Below are 19302 nucleotides of genomic sequence, written 5' to 3'. Positions count from 1 at the left end.
CCCTGGTAGTCACTCCAGAGGGATAAAACATAACAACCCTGTGGTACTGAAAGCGAAGAAGCGCCGTAGGCCTGGTAGTTTGATTTTATATTGAGTCCCACAGTACCAACACTCAAGGCGTTCATGGCCTGTATCAAATTTCGATCATGCCACAGGCCGAACCACGTGCACCACTCCAGTGGCACATGTGGGGAGTACAATAAGGCCAATCCCTGCCTGCTTAGGATTTCATGCCAGGCTTGTGTAATCAAATTTAGTGATGCAAATTCTCCATAGCGTCTGCTCGGAGTATGGAAGATTTTGCTCTGTAGTGGGACCGGGGAGGACAGCTTACACTCTATTTTTAAATATGGAATGTCCCCAGTTTCATGGAACCAGGCATGGGCCGCCGTGGTATGCGCAACAACCCCATAGGTCTCCAAGTCCGGGGCCCCCAGACACCCCAGTTCGGATGGGAGAGTCAGCGTGCGCCAGCTCACTCGGGCCTGCTTTCCTGCCCACGCCAATCTAGTAAGCAACACCCTTAGTGCTTTAAAATAGGTTTTCGGTAACGACATCAGGATGTTTTGGAAAAGGAATAGAAACCGAGGAAGTACCACCATTTTCATTAGCGCAATGCGACCCACCAAGTACAACGGAAGCCTGATCCATCTCTCCACGTCCCCTGCCAACTACTGTAATGCGGCATCAAAATTATCAACCACTACTCTCTTCAGATCTGTGTGGATCTTAATGCCCAAATATCTTACTGACTGCTTCCCACTTAAGGGGAAATCCCACATCCACCTGTGTCGCCACCGGTGTCAGGGGAAACATAACAGATTTGCTCCAATTTATCTGAAGGCCAGAGAGCACGCTGTACCTGGTAATCTCTGAGAGAATTGGGGCCACATTGCGCTGCGGATCTTTAACATATAAAAGAGTGTCATCTGCATAGGTCGAAAGCACAAGGGTATAATACCAAAAGCGTAAGCTGTGGTGTCCATGATACTCCCGAAGTATGCACGTCAGAGGCTCCGTCACCAATGCATACAGCAGAGGGGAAAGCGGGCACCCCTGTCTAGTGCCTCTAGTGATTCGGAAAGCCTCAGTCACCATTCCATTGACGCAGAGCCTAGCTGAAGGCTCCCAAATATAATGTGGACTCCAGGCGCAGAAAGATATCTCCCACACCAAACCACCGCAAGACAGCCCTCATGAAATGCCACTCCACAGAATCAGACGCCTTCTCAGCATCTAAAAAAATCGCAACCGTCTGCAACTGTGGATTAATAGTCTGCATTGTGCCAAACAGCGTATGGAGATTCATAGTCAGGCTGCGGCCCGGAACAAACCCCGCCTGCTCTGGCCTCATCATCCACGGTAGCACCCCAGCCAGGAGATCCTCCAAAATCTTAGCATAGATCTTAACATCTACATTAAGTAGTGATAGCGGGCGGTAGGATGAGCATTGTTCCGGTGGCTTCCCTGGCTTAAGCAACGTAATTAACATTGCTTCCTGCATCGATGGGGGCATTAGTCCCCCTTCAACCATTTCCTCATAAACATCTTTTAACTGCGGCAGCAACAGGTTTTTATAAGCTTTGCAAAAATGCACAGTTAGCCCATCAGGTCCCAGGGCCTTACCGTCCGCCATTCCCCTCAGAGCTCCATCCATTTCCTCCAGCGTCAAAGGGGCCATAAGGACAGCTCTATCCTCATCTGTCAATTGCGGCATGTCAATATGCGTGAGATATTCCAACAGCGCCTCCCGATCTGGAGTAACCCTGGAGGTATATAGAGATTGACAGTATTCACAAAATCTAGCTAATATATGTCCGGGTCTCTAGTCTCACTGCCATCCGCTGCCTGCACAGCTATGATGACGTTTTGCTCTCTATTAGGACGTATCAGATTTGCCAGTAACAAGCTGGGTCTTTCCCCTTCTCCATACACACGGGCAGTAGCATACTTCCCCAAATGCTGAACTTCCGCGAGGGGCGTATCCTGAAATTCCTGCAGCTTATCATGTATCTGCCCTAGTGTCTGGCTGGGAGCCTTGTCCCAGTGGTCCTGCTCTAGTTGTGCCAGGTCTCGCTCTAGTAGCTGCAAGCGGCCCCTAATTGATTTCAGAACTCCAGCATGCTTAGCTATAGAAATCCCCCTGACATAAACCTTGAATGTCTCCCACAGCACGCCTACACTTGCCACCGACCCCTTATTGATCTGGAAAAAGTATTTAATTGCTGTGGCCAATTCATCTCAGAAGACAGAGTCTAACAGAGAGTATGGGGTAAACCTCCACGAGAATGGCAGAATAGGTGCTGCATCCAAGGTCGTTGTCAATGGGTCCGAGGAATGGTCAGAATAGGTCCTTGGCCAGGGGGTCTCCGGGTGCAAGCTGGCCAGTAGGCTTCTAGCAACCAGCCACAGATCTATGCGCGTGTACAAGTTGTGTGCAGCTGAATAATGTGTGTAGCCACCTCCCTCTGGGTGCCTATTTCGCCAAATGTCCAGCAACCCCAGCTCAGAAGCCAATTCCATCACCATTCTAGCAGCGGCTGCTGTTCTGCGGTTCTCACCTCCTGACCTGTCTAGAGCAGGGTTCAATGTGCAGTTAAAGTCACCACACCAGAGTTGCGGAAGACCTCCCCAGGAGCTGGCCATACCAGCCAGGTCGCGATAGAATTGGGGTTCGTCATAATGGGGTCATATATGCCCACTAAAGGGTGCAATACTCCCTCAACATTGCGGTACAACATATCTCCCTCCTACGTCAACTGCTATCCTCCTAAGGCTGATGCCAGAACTCTTTGAGGCACAAATCAGTACCCCTCGCAGTGTGAAATGAAACCTGCCACCAGGAACTGCCCCTGCAACCTCCTAGGGGAGAGCACAGGGCTGCTCGGTGCCAAGTGTGTCTCCTGTAATATGGCAATATCTACTATGTGTCTGTGCAGGTATGGCACAATCTTGCGTACCTTTCGTCCATCGTTTAGACCTCACACATTCCATGTGACCAGTCGTATTTCACTAGAGCCTCTACGCCCCACCGAGCATGAGTGGTTATGTGCCATTCACCATAGTAGGGACCCCAGATCGTGCTTGCTGCACTTCAGTCATGAATCTGCAATCGCACTGCATCAAGCATAAAACACAAAACAAATATTAAACTCCCGATCCCATCTCCCACCCGCAGTAGGCAGTACTTCAACACACCCATCTGGCTACTACTTCTCGAAACATCGTCCTACCCCGTCCCAACCCAATCTACCTCTTATAACAATTAGAAGTGGTACACACACACAGAGGTGGATGTTGCCCAGTCACTTCGTGTTCCACTTGCGTGCCAGCCACCTATACATTACTGCTAACAAACCATTCCGATCATTGCATAGCATATACGGTCAATAAGCTGGGTCTGGTGGCTTAGTGGACTAATGGGCCCACTGTAGGGGCCTGTGTTTGACCTCATGGTCACAGGTTCAAATCCTGGCGGGTCTACTCAGCCTTTCATCCAAAATTCTGAGGTCGATAAAATGAGCTCCATTGAGTTGGGTAACAAGAAACATCTGTTATTCAGCGCCAAGAGGCTTATGGGTGAACGTGCACTTTACAAATACATGTTATGTTAATAAGACCACACAGGTCACCTACTGCTTCCTTCCAAGCTGTCTTATAACATAGAATAGTCTACAGCTGTGGCTTCCATCCATAGCACACAAATTGAGATCTGGCAGCAGTGCAGAGCCCTGCACCCCAGACGGACCCCAGTAGCCCCCATACATAGAGTCCACTCCCCATCTGACTAGGGGACTGCATCATCCTCATCTCCACCTCTTTTACCTGCCACCCTGCATTTTACAAATTTATCTAGTTTCTTGTGATCTGTAAGATCGCCTCTTGCACCTGCAGCATCAAATCTGGCTACAGCAAGACCGTCATACCTTCGTTCTGCAAAGTTTTCAGTTCTCGGTAGCGGCGCAAGGCCGCGTCGCGATCCCTATAGTTCAACAGTCTTTGCTATAATAGAGTGAGGAGGAGCACCTGGGGCGAGCAGGTCACCAAAGATCGATGGGCTCTTTCCACAACAAAAAGATCAGAGAAGTTAGTGCACCCCAGCAGCTGTACCAGTAGGCGTTTTATGAAGCCTTCCATATTGTCAATCGTGGTGGTCTCTGCGACTCCCACTATACGTAGGACCTGGCTTCCACATCATCCAACTTCAGGCATAGAGTATGCACCTCATTGTTTATCTTGACATGGCTGGCAGCGAGCTGCGTCTGGCCATCCTCCACTTCTGACACTCGTCTGTCCGATTGGTCAATTCGCTCCGCCTGTTTATCTAAACGCTCAGTCATTCTATCCATGTGATATGAGAGAGAGTCTATTGTGCCATCAATATGGGTAAGACTGTGCTGCATTGCCACCAAAATTTTACGCAGATCTTGCTACTCCCCAGCGGGCATATCAGGTCACTTCTCCGACCCAGGTTCTATCTCGTCACCCGCGGGGCTGAACGACTTGCGGCGGTCAAACTGTAACTTAGCCTGGTTCTTCTCTGTCTTACCCATTTTGCGCACCATGGTGGACATTTGTCACTCACATCAATCCAGGGATGTCGGGATGCAAGACACTCCCCCTGGAACCACCGATATACTGATCTCAGGCCCTGAAAAATGTCACCTCTCGATGAACAAGCACTCCACCGCCTCCATGTGGCCCACGTCTGGTCAGTCAGGCAGCCCCAACCAACGTGCCTCAGGCCTCCGGCCGGATAAATCATAGGGTCCTAATCCTTGAGTGGTGCAGTGGGGCACACGCCGTCATTCTCAGGGTATAAACACCCCCCATACCCTGGTCCGCGCAACACAAGCCGCCAGCGCGTAAGCGAGGTCTGCTTCCACCAGCAGGTAGGTCAATCACAAAGCGCCCCGGACACATCCTAGTTGCGCGTACTCCAGAGCCTCCTGCTCAGCGCAAATGGGCCAAATTACATCTCAATCTCGAAGTCCTGGTCCCAAACTTCGCCAGCAAGACAGCTGTAATGGGCCTGTCGGGGCACACCCCAGCGGTTCCGCCACTTCAAGCCTCGTCCCGTGCCGCCGTCCCATTCAAAGGCCGAGTCAACCTCTGGGTGCCTCCTGGATATCCGCCCGCCGCCTGGCCCCTCAGGCGTCATTAGGCCACCGCGGGGGTCTCCCGCCACGCAGCCGCGTTCGGTCCCAGCGCGCTCTCCTTACAAACCTCGTTACTCCGAGCCCCTCCAGCGCCCAGGCCCCACCACAGCAGAACCTCTCCGCCGCCAGGCCCGAAGTAGTCCCCCAAGGCACACAGCAGCCAGGCCGCGCCGCCAGGCTCTGCCCCACGGCTTCCTCCTCTTCACGAGCCAGCAGGTTGCAGCACTCCCCGCCCGGCTCCATGGCTACAAAGTCGACCGGAGTCAATCCGTCAGCAGCAGGGTGTTGCTGCTAGGGGAGAAATGCTCGTCAGCAAAGGATTATGTACGGATTATTAGGTGGCCGGCGGAGCTCCGCTACAGCCCGGCCATTTTGCGACCGGGCAAGCTCCGCCCCCCCACAACTGCACACTTAGAAACTTCTTCAAAATGTTTCCCCCCAGAAAACAAGCAGAGACTGGGAATGCCTTCAAAGTCGCAGCCACTGACGTCGAATCTGACTGGCGATTCAATGTCAGCTGGTTTCTGGCGTCTAAAGTATTTCAAGTTTCTGAAATGATTCAAAGTCGGAACATAGAGGAAATTTACTGAGCTGATGCTTAACAGGATCCAACTGCCAATGAGACCTTCCTGCGTATGGATTCCGTACTTCACCCATTCGGAGCTTCCCGCCATTGACACCGACTACACCAAGTTTACCACCTGAGTCGAGGCTCCCAGTGAAGGCTCACCCTTCAGCAGGCCTTCACCATTGAGCTCTCCTTCGGATCAAACCTGCAGCCTGGCCCGCCAACTAACTGTCTATGAGGACTTTTCTCCAGAACAAATTCTAAGTCAGAAGGTAAACTTTCCACTGGGACAAGCCTGGTCCCTGTACCGGACTAGAAGTAGCTCATGGTTGGCTTTAACTTTGACTTGGGCCTTGTCTAGAGCAATCACATAACAGGAATTGGTGCTTTGCACTTTTAGGAACTATTTTTGACTTAAAACTTCTAAAAATCATTTCTCTTGTCCCCTACATGTGATTTTTGTCACTTTGGTGTCTATTTGTTCATGAAATTGTTCTCTATTGTTATAAATTGGAGTGGGATTTTTAATGTGTTGTGTTTTCTACTTTGTAACTCTTCTGGTACTGAAATGTGCTTTACACATTTTGCCTAAATGAATCCTGTCTGCTCTGTGCTAAGGCTACCAAGGATTGACCTTAGGTTTTAATTTTTGCGATCTAACTGGACTGGTACGAAATTGGAACATTATTACTTGGTGAGGACTTTTATCTCCTCCAACTAATAATCCTAATTTTCACAGTTGCTTCATGACATCCCTTGTTAACCAGACCTAAGTGGCCACATTAAATATACTAAATATGATGACAGGTGTTATTTTCCATAAAAATTGTTTCAATTAAGGATTTTCCTTTTCCAATATGGAGAATCTCAGCATGCCTCCCTTTCAAGTCAGAATGAATATTAGGATGCATTCTAACATCTGGAAAGAAATATGTGGTCTTTTACAGATATTTGATGCTGCATTTATTTTTATTATGAAAGTATTTTCGTCATATCTTCTGTTCATTGTTAAATTAAAATACCGAAAATAATGCATTGTAATTCCCTAATAATACAATCTGCGGTGTCTTGCTGCATGGCAGTATTTTGTTTTTTGTTCTTCAGTATCCTGCGCTTCAGTACATCAATTGAGCTAGTCAGAGATGCGTACATTGTCACATAAAATATTTGCTGTGCCACAACGAAACGCAAAATTATTTACCACGATACTTTAGTTTCCGAAAGTGAATGTTTTTCTATCTTTATAACCTGTTACACAATTGAATTAAAGCAGGTGTGTTTTATTGCCCGTTGTTATGATGTATCATACTATTTTGCCTTAGAGGACTGATTAGAGTGATCAAAAGATTGAAAAGTTAGTTTTTTTTTACAGAATTTGAGGAATGAAGAACAGGTTGCTGTGATCCAGGCTGGAACTGTCCTTTCGCTTTGTGAAAAGGTACCAGGAGAAAAACCAAAAGATCTTTCCAAGCCGTCCTACAACATCATATTCCATGACATACATGAAAACGTGTTTATCATGGGTCTCCACTATAGCTGCCGTGTCTGTTTATTTTTAAAATGAACACCCTTCTTTCAAGTTTTAGCTAGAACAAGTTCCTATGACAACCAATTAAATTGTCAACGAATGAAAGACTTTAGCGTGGATCCTCTGCCACATATGCCTTTACAAAGCATGCCTTCACCACGCAGGTAAATATTTGTACTTTTACCATGCAGTACTTTACCACGCAGGCAAGTATTTTTGAAAATAGCATAATATTTGTGATCTAAAAAAAGTGGTGTATGTGCAAGTAGGGGTAAAGGGCGGTAAGGTGATTTTAAGGTTCAGGGGTGGGTAGACTTAAGGGGAGGTAAGGGTTATTCAGAGTTTGAGGGACGGTAGAGATAAAAGGAGGTAAGTGTAATTTACAGGAGTGGGTACAGGTAAAGGGAGGAAAGGAATAAAAAAAGGAAGGAAATGGGGAGATTCCACCCGAAATAAAATACATACTAAAAAAATATATTTATTTATATATGTATATATTACCTACTGGTGGTCTGCAGTAGGTAGTTATAGTTAAGACCTTATTTCCATAGGAAAATAGTTTTTTGTTTTGCTAATAACTTTGGCACTGTATGACGAATCTTCGCTAAATTTTCAAAACTAGTTTGCCACTTTTCAGCTACTGTTTGGAAAGTTTAAGTTTGATTCGTGAAGTGGGGGGCGAGAAAAAGGTTGGGTCCCAAAAGATTTCTTCCCCATGCAATTTCCCATTTAGTTTTAGACATGACTACAGCCCCAACCGCTGAACGGAATTAAACCAAATTTGGCAGAAAGTCAGATCTTGGTCCAGAAAAAGTGCTTTTTTAATTTGGTGTAAATCTGTCAGTAGTCTTGGAGTTAATAAAGAAAAAAGATTTATGTATATCTAGAGAAGCGGATCGACCAGGGATCCAATGTGGTGGACCCACAGATCCATGTGCCAAGAGCAATGCTATGATTGGCTGGCTTCAACCTGACAAGAAAGCTGTGGCTACCACTTGGTGTATAGGTACTCGGCCCTGGAGGTCGGGGGGGGGGGAAACTTAAATATTATAGAAGAGGTCAGGGTAACTAGTGGAGGGGTCTGTGAGGGACTCCTCTGGGCAGAAAAGTGCCCAAAAAATGTTTTGGGACATACAAGGATCCGCAGATCCAGACCCCAAATTAAAAAACATAAACCCACTCACACGGTCACTCACACACCCATTCACATACTCACACACCTGCTCACAGACCTGCAAAACCACAACCACACCCAGCCACAGACCCATACAGCCACTCACATGCCTACTTATACACCCACATAGCCACTCACACACCCACACACACACCCATACAACCACTTACACACCCACTCACAGACCCACAAAACCACTCGCACATCCACTCACAGATCTGCACAACCACTCCCAAACCCACTCACAGACCCACAAAACCACTTGCACATCCACTTTACACCCAATTTACACCCACTCACACACCCTCACAAACCCTCAGAAACCCATACAACCACTCACACACACACACACTCATAGACCCACAAAACCACTCACGCAACCATTCAGAGACACACAGAAAGGTTTTGTGCAAGCAAATTCAGAACTTAATTATAACATCCCTGTAACCTTTGGTTTTTTAAGTGACTTTGTATGTTTTTATAATTTTATTTCATAACTATAACGTCCCTGTGATCTTTGTTTTTTCAGTGAGTGTGTGAGTCTTTGAGTGGCTGTCTGAGTGGGTCTGTGAGTGGATGCATGAGTCTTTGAGTGGGTGTGTGAAGGTCTGAGTGTGTCTGTGAGCGGGTGCATGAGGGCCTGAGTGGGTCTATGAGCGGGTACATGTGTTTCTGAGTGTGTCTGTGAGTGAGTGCATGGGTTTCTGAGTGGGTCTGTGAGTGGGGGCATGACTCTCTAAGTGGGGCTGTGAGTGGGTGTTTGAGTGGCTGAGTGATTCTATGAGTGAATGATTTAGTGTATGAATGAATCAATGAATTTTTTTTTTTAAATGTATGCGCTAATATTTGGGAATTTGTCGGGCCATTACACGCAGCATAATTTGAAATATTGCGCATCATGAAAAAAAAAATTATATGGTCATAATTTCAACCTCAACGACCCCTATATCACAGCCCTAGGGTCAAGGCACTTCCACCCTGACCCCTTATGCCACTTTTCATTTTATTTTTCAGTCCTGGGTACCGTGTCCCGTTACCTAAAATGACGGCTGCAAGTTTCTGGTCAGGTTGCAACCAGCCAATCACAGCATTCCTGTTGGCGCACACATTTGCGATCGAATATGCCTCGATTGTCACGAAAATGTTGTGATGGATCCGCAGCCCTAGAAATACAAATTTATTTCCCCTTTAATATCTCCAAAACTACTGAACGGATTTACACCAAATAACAAAAAGCGTAATCTGTGTACTGCAAGCCCAAATTCTGCCAAATTTGTTGTAATTATGTCCAGTGGTTCGAGCTGTAGTTGTGTTCAAACTTCCTATGGGAACTAACATGGGACACACACTTTTTTTGACCAGCCTTTTTCTCTGCCTTGCTTGACAGATCACCCCGAAACTTTCCGTGCACAGCAAGAATTACCGGCACACTTTTTTGGGGGGGAAATTTAGTGAAGACTCATCAAACAGTACCAAAGATATAGACAAGTTAAAAAACTATTTTTCTATGGAAACATGGTCCTAACTATAACTACCTACTGGTGAACCCCACATGGTGTTATATTTATATATATATATATATACACATACACACACACACACACACACACACACACACACACGCACGTGAAGAAAACAAAGGTGAAAGTAAAGTTATAGTTAGGTTAATGTTTCAGTCGCAACATGTTTTACACTAAAAAAACACAGAAATTCACCAGTTATGCCCTACTTATTATGTACTTCCCCCGGATTGCCCTCCTGTGCTCTCAAGTATACGCCTTGGTTTTTCAGGCAGATGTTCTTGCCGTGTCAAAGAAACAGGACATAGAAGTGGTGCCCTTGAAGGAGAGGGACACATGATTTGCTTCTTGCCTTCAAGCTCATTCAGTAGGACATGTTGCAAATACTGCTCCTCAGACAAGTGCTGCTGGAACTCTATGTAGAGGATTGAATAGTCACTTTGGACCTCCAGGATACCTATTTCCATCCAACAATTGTCTCTGCTCACAGACAGTACCTCTGATTCACAGTGAGGTGTTAGCTTTATCAATTTGCTGTATACCCATGTATGCCTACAGAGGGCTAGTTAGTGAAATCGGGTCCTCAGTGTTATCAAAGTTCGGAAGTCCTACCACCTCCTCATCCAGAGACTGATTTTTAGAGGTGCGGTGCTGAATGTGACATGTGTATATGTTCCAACTAAACAGTGGATTCCAGACATTCAGTATATAATTCTGTTGGGAAATGTCCCTTGCATTGGGCACTGTTGTGTTCCTCTGCCCTGAGTGCCCGACTAGAAGTATCAGGTTGCCTAGATTTTGATTTTTGGCCCACATTAATCCAGTGTGATCACAAAGGCCTGGGCCTCTCCCTTGACATGAGTGAGGTCATGTGACCTGGAGGAACGCACCAAGCATACCCTCATTCGACTTACAGTTAGCTACTGTTCATGTCATGGTTTTAGCATGTAGATTGATGCCGGCAGATAATGTGTTTTGTGAATTAGTAGTTGTGACCAGGCCTATATATCTGTATTGATTGGTTGACTTGTGTAAACTGCTGTCAACATCCTCATTTCCTAGTATGGAAGTTATTTTTATGTGGCATGTGTGGTGCATACTGTGTGTGTGAGCAAGCCAGAATCATTGAGGCCTCAGGTCTTCATTTTAGAAGCTACTGGTATGCTCCTGTGCATAAGATTGAAGGGATGTTGTTTTCCTGGGCAGTAAAAATGTACTGCTGACATTCATGAAGTTGGAGGGAGCAGATCTAGATACTGATGTGGAGAAATATTAGAGAGGGCTCTTTTAGAAATTGTATTTTATCCTTTTGCCGAGAGAGGATGCTGATTAACCTGCCTGTAACACTGTCATTTGGTAGATGGTGGGGGTGAAGGTTGGGACTGCAGCTTTTCTTTAGGGTAAGACAGGTCCTCCAGCCTTTTGTCTCTTTTTTGACCCCTGTCAGTGTGGTTAGGTGCAGATAGTTTATAATACGTTGTGCCTCTATTTTGAGTACTGTGGGCTGGAAACTACCTTGCTGTGAGGAGCATCCCCCCTCCACAAAGACTTTGGAGAATAGCCTAGCGAGGGCAAATGAAAATAGAACCAACCCAAACCATTTCTGAAAGTGCAGGAAAATAATCCACATTCCCTGTTGGCTTCACCTGTATACAAAAGGGTACCATTAATGCACCTGTTGTTCCAGTTCTAATGGTTCTTCAACCAGGGAAGGGGGTGCTCCACAGGGTTCTCAGAGGACTACTGAGCAAATGGAGCTAGTATGTGCCTGACAGCCAGCTTCCCACAGATGAGTTGAAATCGTCTGCAGACTGGCTGTGCTGGAAGAAGTTCAGGCTCCTGCTTTGAAGCGCTTTGAAGCTAAACTGCTGCTGAGAGAGAAGAGAAGGAGCCTGTAACCGCTACATAGGTGAAAATTACCTACAATGCCAGAGTCCTGGTTCTGCGTGGGTTGCTGGCCGAAGGGAGAAAGAGGAGGGCGATGTGTGTGCCCTGAGGCTTGTTGCCAGCCATCTCTCTGGGAAACTAGTTCCAGGAGAGAAAGGAGATCAGTAGGTATTGCCACTGCCATCAAGAGTTTTGTGCTCAAGGTGATGTCCGTCACCAAGAAGGTTGTACCAAAGGTAGATTACACCACTAAGAAGCTGGTGCCCGAGGTGGAGTGAGGTGCCACCCAGATGTTGTGCCTAATCAGACCATGCTTCCAACTTCTGGGCCTGTGCTCAAGATATGCCAAGCCGCTACAACTGAAACACCACTGTGGTAAGCCTATTGCACCTCACTGGTGATGCAGAAGAGAGTCCACTGAGTCACCACTACCTGGGAGGATATCAGATAGCGGCTCTGTTAGACCTGACATCATTAGGGTGGTCTTACCCCAGACGTTTGCCTTTTACCTCCTGTTTTGTTGCTGAATCTTTTTGTTGGTCTTAGGACTCTGAGCACTTTCCCACTGCTAACCAGTGCTATAGTGAATGTGCTTCTCCCCTAAACATGGTAACATTGGTGTATCCACAATTGGCATACTTAATTTATTTATAGGTCCCTTGTAAAGCGGTATACTGTATACCCAGGGCCTGAAATTAAGTGCTACTAGTGGGCACTGATTGGGTTACCCACGTAAGTAGCTCTGTAAACATGTCACGGCTTGCCACTGCAGAGCCTGTGTGTGCGCAGTTCACTGCCACTTCGACTTGCCATTGAAAACCTCTTGCCAAGCCTTAAAATCCCTGGTTCTTACATATGTCACTCTCAAGGTAGGGCCTAGGTAGCCCATAGGGAAGGGTGCTATGCAAGTAAAAGGTAAGACATGTACTTTTAAGTTTTTCATGTCCTGGTAATGAAAACCCCCCAAAGTCATTTTTCAGTACTATGAGGCCTACTCCTCTCATAGGCCAGCATTGTGAATTCCTTTAAATACCTTTAAGCTGTAATTCCTGACCAGAAATGAATAGCTACAGCATGCTTGGTATCATTGGAATGGTAATGATATATCCTCTTTACTGGTAAAGTCAGATTTATTATTACTTTTTTTAGAAATGCCACTTTTAGAAAGTGGGCATATCTCTGCCCTCACTGCCCTGTGTGCCTGACAGCCTGTCTCCAATACACGTCTGGTCTGAGCTGGGGGACAGCTACATTTGTGCATTCCCTTCAGACACCCACAACACAGGATACTCAACTGCACCTGCACTGCATTCATCTCCATGCTGACGGGTCTTCCTTTCGAGGAGGTTGGGAAGGGCTCCCACTTACACTTCAAAGGTTAGTGGCCTGAGCCCACACAAAAGGGTAGACTAGCCACCACTGATAGTCTGGAGACAAGGTTGGGCTGAAAAAGGGACTTCTGCACTTCAGAAAGATTCTTTGAAAACATCCCCCACAGTAAAGGCACTTTCAGGTATAAGTACTGTGCCTCTGACCGCCTGAAATTAGATCATTACTGGACTTGGGAAAAACTCTGCTGGAGTAAAGACTACTGAGCTGTAAGGATTGCCACTCTTCCTGGACTGACTGTTCCAAGGAACTGTTTCTCTGCATTGCTGAGCTGCCCTGCTGTCTGCTGATCTCTGCCATGCTGAGGACAAGGACTGGATCCATCTTGCTGACCAGAGGATCTCCAAGAGCTTGCTAGAGTGCCCCCTGTTCTTTTGCAGTCTCAGGTACATCCAAGACTGCTTGCAACTTTCCTGGTGCTGCTGGACTCTATCATCTGTGAGTCCTACCCTTTCCTGAGGTGCCCCCTCCAGGCCTGGGCCTCGGACGTGGGTTTTGCAGCTGAAAACTATAAAAAGCACGGCATCGCCCCAAGTGTGGCAGAAAAATTGAAACATTGCATCCCCGTCGACGATGCATCAGCTACCTGAAGAATATGGCTTCACCACTGAGAGATTCGATGGTGATGCTTTGTGTGGCCCACGGATGACACATTGCATCAACTCCAACAGGAGCCTGACGACAGAGTGCAGGAGAAATTTTGACGCATTGTGTCTCCGCCAATGATGCATTGCTCCTCTGAAGTCACTGCTTAAGTGGACCCTGCGTGGGCTCTATAGCAGGCCTACCCTCCATCATGGTCAGCCTGGATTTTGACTTTGCACTGGTTCCTCACGACCTTGAGTAACCTTTTAACCGCTACAGCCTTCTAAGCACTATTTTCACATTTAATCTATAAAAATTCATATCTTGACTTCTACTGAATGGAATTTTGATGTTTTGGTCTTGTCTTACTCAGATACATATTCTATATTGTCCTAAACTGTTGTGGAGTTTTTTGTGGTGTTTTTACTGGGTTAATGTATTTTACACATTGCCTCTTAAGTTAAGCCTGACTGCTCTGTGCCAAGCTACCAGAGGATAAGCACAGGTTAATTTAGAGAGTGTAATTTACTTACCCTGACTAGGATTGTGGTCCCTACTTGGACAGTGTGCAAACCTCTGTGAACTAGAGACCCAATTTCTAACAGGCTCCTACTGTTGTCAGGCAATTGCCCTTCCCTGGATTGCAGGTAGGGCCTCCAGCCAGCTCATCTCCGCCCAGATGCGGGAGTGAAGAGAAGTGTACTTAAATACTGGAAAATGAACTCTGAAAATTGTGCTGTGCTAAGCCTGTACAATAGCAGAGGCTTGCATGAGAACTGCGCGCTAAGAATCAGCTCTGAACCTAAGTGTTGAAACTTGCCCAAAGGATGCTCAAACCCAAAGGAGACATATGGTGATCTACCATGGGCATAGGGCACCCAAAATAGAGGTCAGATGGGACTGAATACAAGGTACAGTAGCTCAAGTGCCAGTACAGGACTGTGACGGTTTTATGTGTGTTAAGTATTACATTTTAATTGTGTAGATGAAATTACTTTTATGTTACCAAATCAAAGCACTGGGTTAGACATTCAGCTATTGCGGTGAGGGTGACTGTAGAGTGCATCTACACGCTACCTCCCTGAGAAGCTTGCATTTTCTCACCATTGATAGCATAGCCAGAGTGCTGACAGGGCTATACTTGTCCTAGTTCTTAGAGCCAAAGTAGTACAGATCCCAAATCATTTGATGCAAACAACCTCAGGCCCCACAGCTTAGGGCCAGTATCCCCTGCTTGCCTTGTGGCAGCCCCTAGCCCCCAAAAAGGACGTTACAATTGCCAATCTTTCTAGGTTAGGCTCTGATCCCACCAGCTGGGCCATGTGCATCACCAGCTGGGCCACGCTGTTGTGTGAGACACTAGAAGGCATAAGGGGCTTGCAGTGGTGCCTGAGATGCCTATTTAATCTCAGCTTTGGTTGGAATTTTCAAATCTGTCATCTCAGACATTCATTAGAGGAAGGGCCACTTCAACCTGATGGCCCTTTGCAGCTGCACGGCGACATTGTTACGGATGCCTCTTGTTGGACTGGGCCCTTTCTGGAGGGTCATGCCCAAACTTTTTGCCTTCCCCCTCCTATTTTCTGAACCCGTTTTTTGACTATAAGGACTCTGTGCACCTTACCGCTGCTAACCAGTGCTAAAGTGCTTGCGCTCTCTCTTTTAAATATGGTGACATTGTCTTACGCCCAACTGGCACATCTAATTTACTTGTAAGACCCTTCTACAGTGGTATTACATGTACCCAGGGCCTGAAAATTAAATGCTACTAGTAGGCTTGCAGCACGTATTGTGCCACCCACTTAAGTTGCCTTTTATACATGTCTCAGACCTGCCATTGCAGCTTGTGTGTGTAGATTTAAACTGCCATTTTGACCTGGCAAAATAAACCTTTAGATTATAAATGAATGTATGATGCACTCCCAAATGAAACAGGTTAAACTTTTTCTCTGGTTAAACACTGTTTATTAGATTATTGCCTGCTGCACTGGAACACGCTCTGCCAGCTGCACATTTAGAATAATTGAGCTGCAGTGGGCACAGCTGCAAGCAAAGTTTAACAAACTTAACAAATCATTGATTCCAAAAAGTCTTTGTGCAAGGTTTGTATTTATCAAAACCAATTTGATAATGCTCAAAAGGCAAACTATAATATACAATAGTTAATGTCCTAATTTCCAGGAACTCCAAAGGTACTTGGTACAACATTCTTGAATTTCTTTCAAACTTTACACCTGTGTGGGATCCAATGCATTTCAAGACTAAACTGTCCCTTCTTCAGGGGTAACTGGAAACAAAACCAGGAAACAAGGAGGGATGTTAAACACACTGCCACATGTATAAACAACATGCGTTAGGCAACCTCCTTCACCTGCTGCTTACTAATTACTCAAGACTTTCAGAAGATATGTGAAAAAAACTCTAGTGCCGAGAGATGAACCCTCTGTAAATCACACTGCAGTAACCAACTGTGTGTGTGTGCTGAAAAGTGCTTAAAACTCCTTCAGCACTTCAATTAAATGTGCTGATGCTGCACTAAGTGCATTATATAGTGTCCTGTTTGGGTCTAGATGTCTTACCATCACTTCTAAGAGGAAATGAGTCTTGGCACCAAGAATTGAAACCGTGGTGATTTTCCCATAGAAAAGTACCCAGATGGGCGTGAAACAAAACAGTTAACTGTGAGCCAAAAGACTCATAAAAACCATTACCAAATGCTCCTTCACCTTCCAAATGCATATGCTTTTTCCTCCTACATCACAGACAAAAGTAGCAGATATTTGGCCTCATAATGCTACTTCAAATGTAAATTTTGACAAGGTGAGCAGACTAAAGGCTTTACTGTTTCAAAAACACGTGGCTCTGATATCTGCATGTGAGACCAATGCGCTCCACGTGGCAAGGTCATCTGCAGAAATACAATACCTTTTAAATACAAACTTTACGAAACACTTTGGTGAACTCGTGGGACGAATATTTAACACATCCAGTACTACTGCGATTGCACATTTCTTTAAGGGTGTTGATTCTGGTTTCATTCACACCTTCTCCTCTACATTTGGCTTAACACCTTCAGCCATACACTCGATATTTTCGAGTATTTTGGGGGGATTTCCAATTACTTTGGCTATAATAGGTGGCATCTTGCTATTGCTATTTTGTCCCTGTCCCTTCACAGTGCAACTGTATCATGAACGCATGATGCAGTATTTTGGAGCACCACTCCTGGAAGAACTGGAGTTCAATTGGTCTCTGTCATTCAGACTGGTTTTGGATTGTGTGCAACCCGTGTTTGATGCCTGTGGTGCCTGTTTGAATGTGCACTGAAAGCTTTTCTTTCTACGCAGCATTCACTTTCATTAGATGCTGATCTGTTGATGTTCTCACAGAGAGATCATTACCAGACATGCGCGTTGAGGGTGCGTTTGCTATTAAAAGCTGTCATTGAGCTGCACTTCATGGATCATGCTGCTCGTGACTCAACATTGGACACAACATGGAATGCTGCTACCTCAGCTGGAGCTCAGGCTTTGGAACATGAGTGCTCTTTGGTTTTCCTTGGCAACAATTTGGTCACATTACCACCTGCGGAAGTAGAACATTTCCTTTCTTCAATTTTCTCGGCTGTAGTTGAAGATTTTAAAAATTATATTGATTTTTCAAATTTGGTCTTATTGGCGCAATTTTAAATTAACCACTTCCAATACTTCACATGCTCAGGTGTGTTTTAGCTTGTTATTATTGACATTTATGTATATATGTTTTAAAGCTTTGCACTTTAGTTGCTTTTATATTTTTAATATTAGGGTTTTTTACCACTTCTGAACAGGCAAGGGGAGGGTGTTGTATAGCCATTTTAGTGATGTCTCTGGGCACAGTATTTGAGTACATAGGCCTGCTGCTTGTGCCCTTTAGCCCAGTTACATTTTATTCGGCTTCATTTTTATTATTTCAGAACAGGCCACATTTGTGGTGTTGTATTATTTTCTTTATCTAGTTGTCCTTTCACCTAGGAAAGCACTGTGTTTCTTAGCAAGACATCCTTTTCACTTTGTGCTTTCCTCAGGGCTGCAGCAAGATAGGGTTGCGGGAACAAGTGGTACACTGTGTCTCCAATGTTCACAGAAACACACACGTCCTTAAGTGGGGACTGTTACTCAGAAAATCAGCTGTTTTATTATAAAACCACTTCCCTCCCCAAGCACGTTAGAGGAAGATTCAAGCCAGATGACCACAACCATGCTGATTGACTTTGCTACAGCTGCTTGTTGAGACCATTGGTTCCCTGGTCTACCTGGGGATTGTGTCTCTATAAACAACAGGCCTCCTTGCTCTGGTACGAAGAATGATGTCTTCCAAGGGGGGAGTCCTGAAGGGCCGATTAGGGCTTAGCATGCTGTACTCTAACAGAGCTTAGGTAGGAACCACATATAGTATGCATAGTGACAGTATGGTGGAACTTTTCCTGCGTTTCACTTTCCTTGTCACCATTTTGCTTCTAGCATATTTAATCATTCTCATTATTTCATTTCATGCCATTTTATCTAAGACGCAGCTGCTTCAATAAACCTTATTGAACCATTTTCTGTCTCTGTTTGTCTTCGCATGTGTGAGACTAATGTAACTGAGAAAAAAATGATGAGATCTGATACACCACGATTTCCCTGAGAAGTGATCTTGTCATGTGCTCAGTTCCCCCACAAATGATCCCTGCTCTTAGGCAGAGATGAGGTGCTGCTAGTTTGCCGGAAACAGATTAGGGCGACAGTTGTCACATGGTGTGGGATTGGACTCAGTTCCCTACAATTCAGGTGATGCTGCCACCCAAATACAGCAGCCTCGTTAGGATAATGAGAGCCCATGCAACAGCTTAAACCTTCCTTTTTAATACATATGTCACCCGCAGGATAGGCCCTATCAGCCGATAGGGCAGAGTGCAGTATATTAAAAAAGTTGGACATGTACTTTTAGGTTTTGCATGTCCTAATAGTGAAAAACTAATTTTTCACTACTGCAAGGCCTGCCTCTCCTAAAGGATAACATTGGGTTATCTTATTACATTTATTAAGTGATAACCTTCTATTGGGAGCTCATAGGAATTTCATGTTGTAATTAAAAAATACTCTTTAATGGTAAATTCAGATTTTTGGTTACAATTTTGAAAATTCCACTTTAAAACATTGGCATTTTGTTGCCCTAACTATTTGGTATCTGCAGCCTGTTCCCTGGTCACATGGCAGGATGTAGGTAGCAGTTGGAATTTTTTTAATCATCCCAAACAGCCACAAATGGAGGGATTAGGTGTGCCTGGATGAGTCATCAACTGGCAGGATGGGAGTGAAACTGGGCACAGCCCCACTTGCAACTGAGTAGGCTGTGACCTGCCTTCACACAAAGGACTTGTCACCACTGCAGTGTTCATGTAGCCAGTTGTGGAGCCAGGTAAGAGGAGGTAGGAAACGTTAAGGACTTCAAAGGGAATCCTCCAGAAC

General features: G+C 45.6%; 1 protein-coding gene and 1 long non-coding RNA gene across 13 annotated transcripts in view; one reads left to right on the top strand and one right to left on the bottom strand.

The window, feature by feature from the left end:
• Window positions 1-19302, top strand: part of JAKMIP1 (janus kinase and microtubule interacting protein 1) — a 1798968-nt gene that overhangs the window by 1694743 nt on the left and 84923 nt on the right. For all 8 annotated transcript variants that reach the window (XM_069203057.1, XM_069203080.1, XM_069203046.1 and 5 more), the window contains one exon: window positions 7100-7165. In XM_069203057.1, the coding sequence (XP_069059158.1) occupies window positions 7100-7165 (66 nt within the window). The remainder of the gene's footprint in view (window positions 1-7099; window positions 7166-19302) is intronic.
• The window catches only part of LOC138249073 (uncharacterized), a 181502-nt gene that overhangs the window by 119577 nt on the left and 42623 nt on the right, over window positions 1-19302 (bottom strand). The window contains exon 1 of one of the 5 annotated variants that reach the window (XR_011194711.1): window positions 3927-5761. The exons of the other annotated variants lie outside the window; for them this stretch is intronic. This is a non-coding gene — a long non-coding RNA (uncharacterized lncRNA). Of the gene's footprint in view, window positions 1-3926; window positions 5762-19302 lie in introns of those variants that run through there. 5 annotated transcript variants of the gene reach the window in all.

This window comes from Pleurodeles waltl, chromosome 1_2 (assembly GCF_031143425.1).
Source record: "Pleurodeles waltl isolate 20211129_DDA chromosome 1_2, aPleWal1.hap1.20221129, whole genome shotgun sequence".
Lineage (NCBI taxonomy): Eukaryota > Metazoa > Chordata > Amphibia > Caudata > Salamandridae > Pleurodeles > Pleurodeles waltl.
Note: the sequence above shows the minus strand (reverse complement) of the source record. Positions and strands in the feature narration are given on the sequence as shown.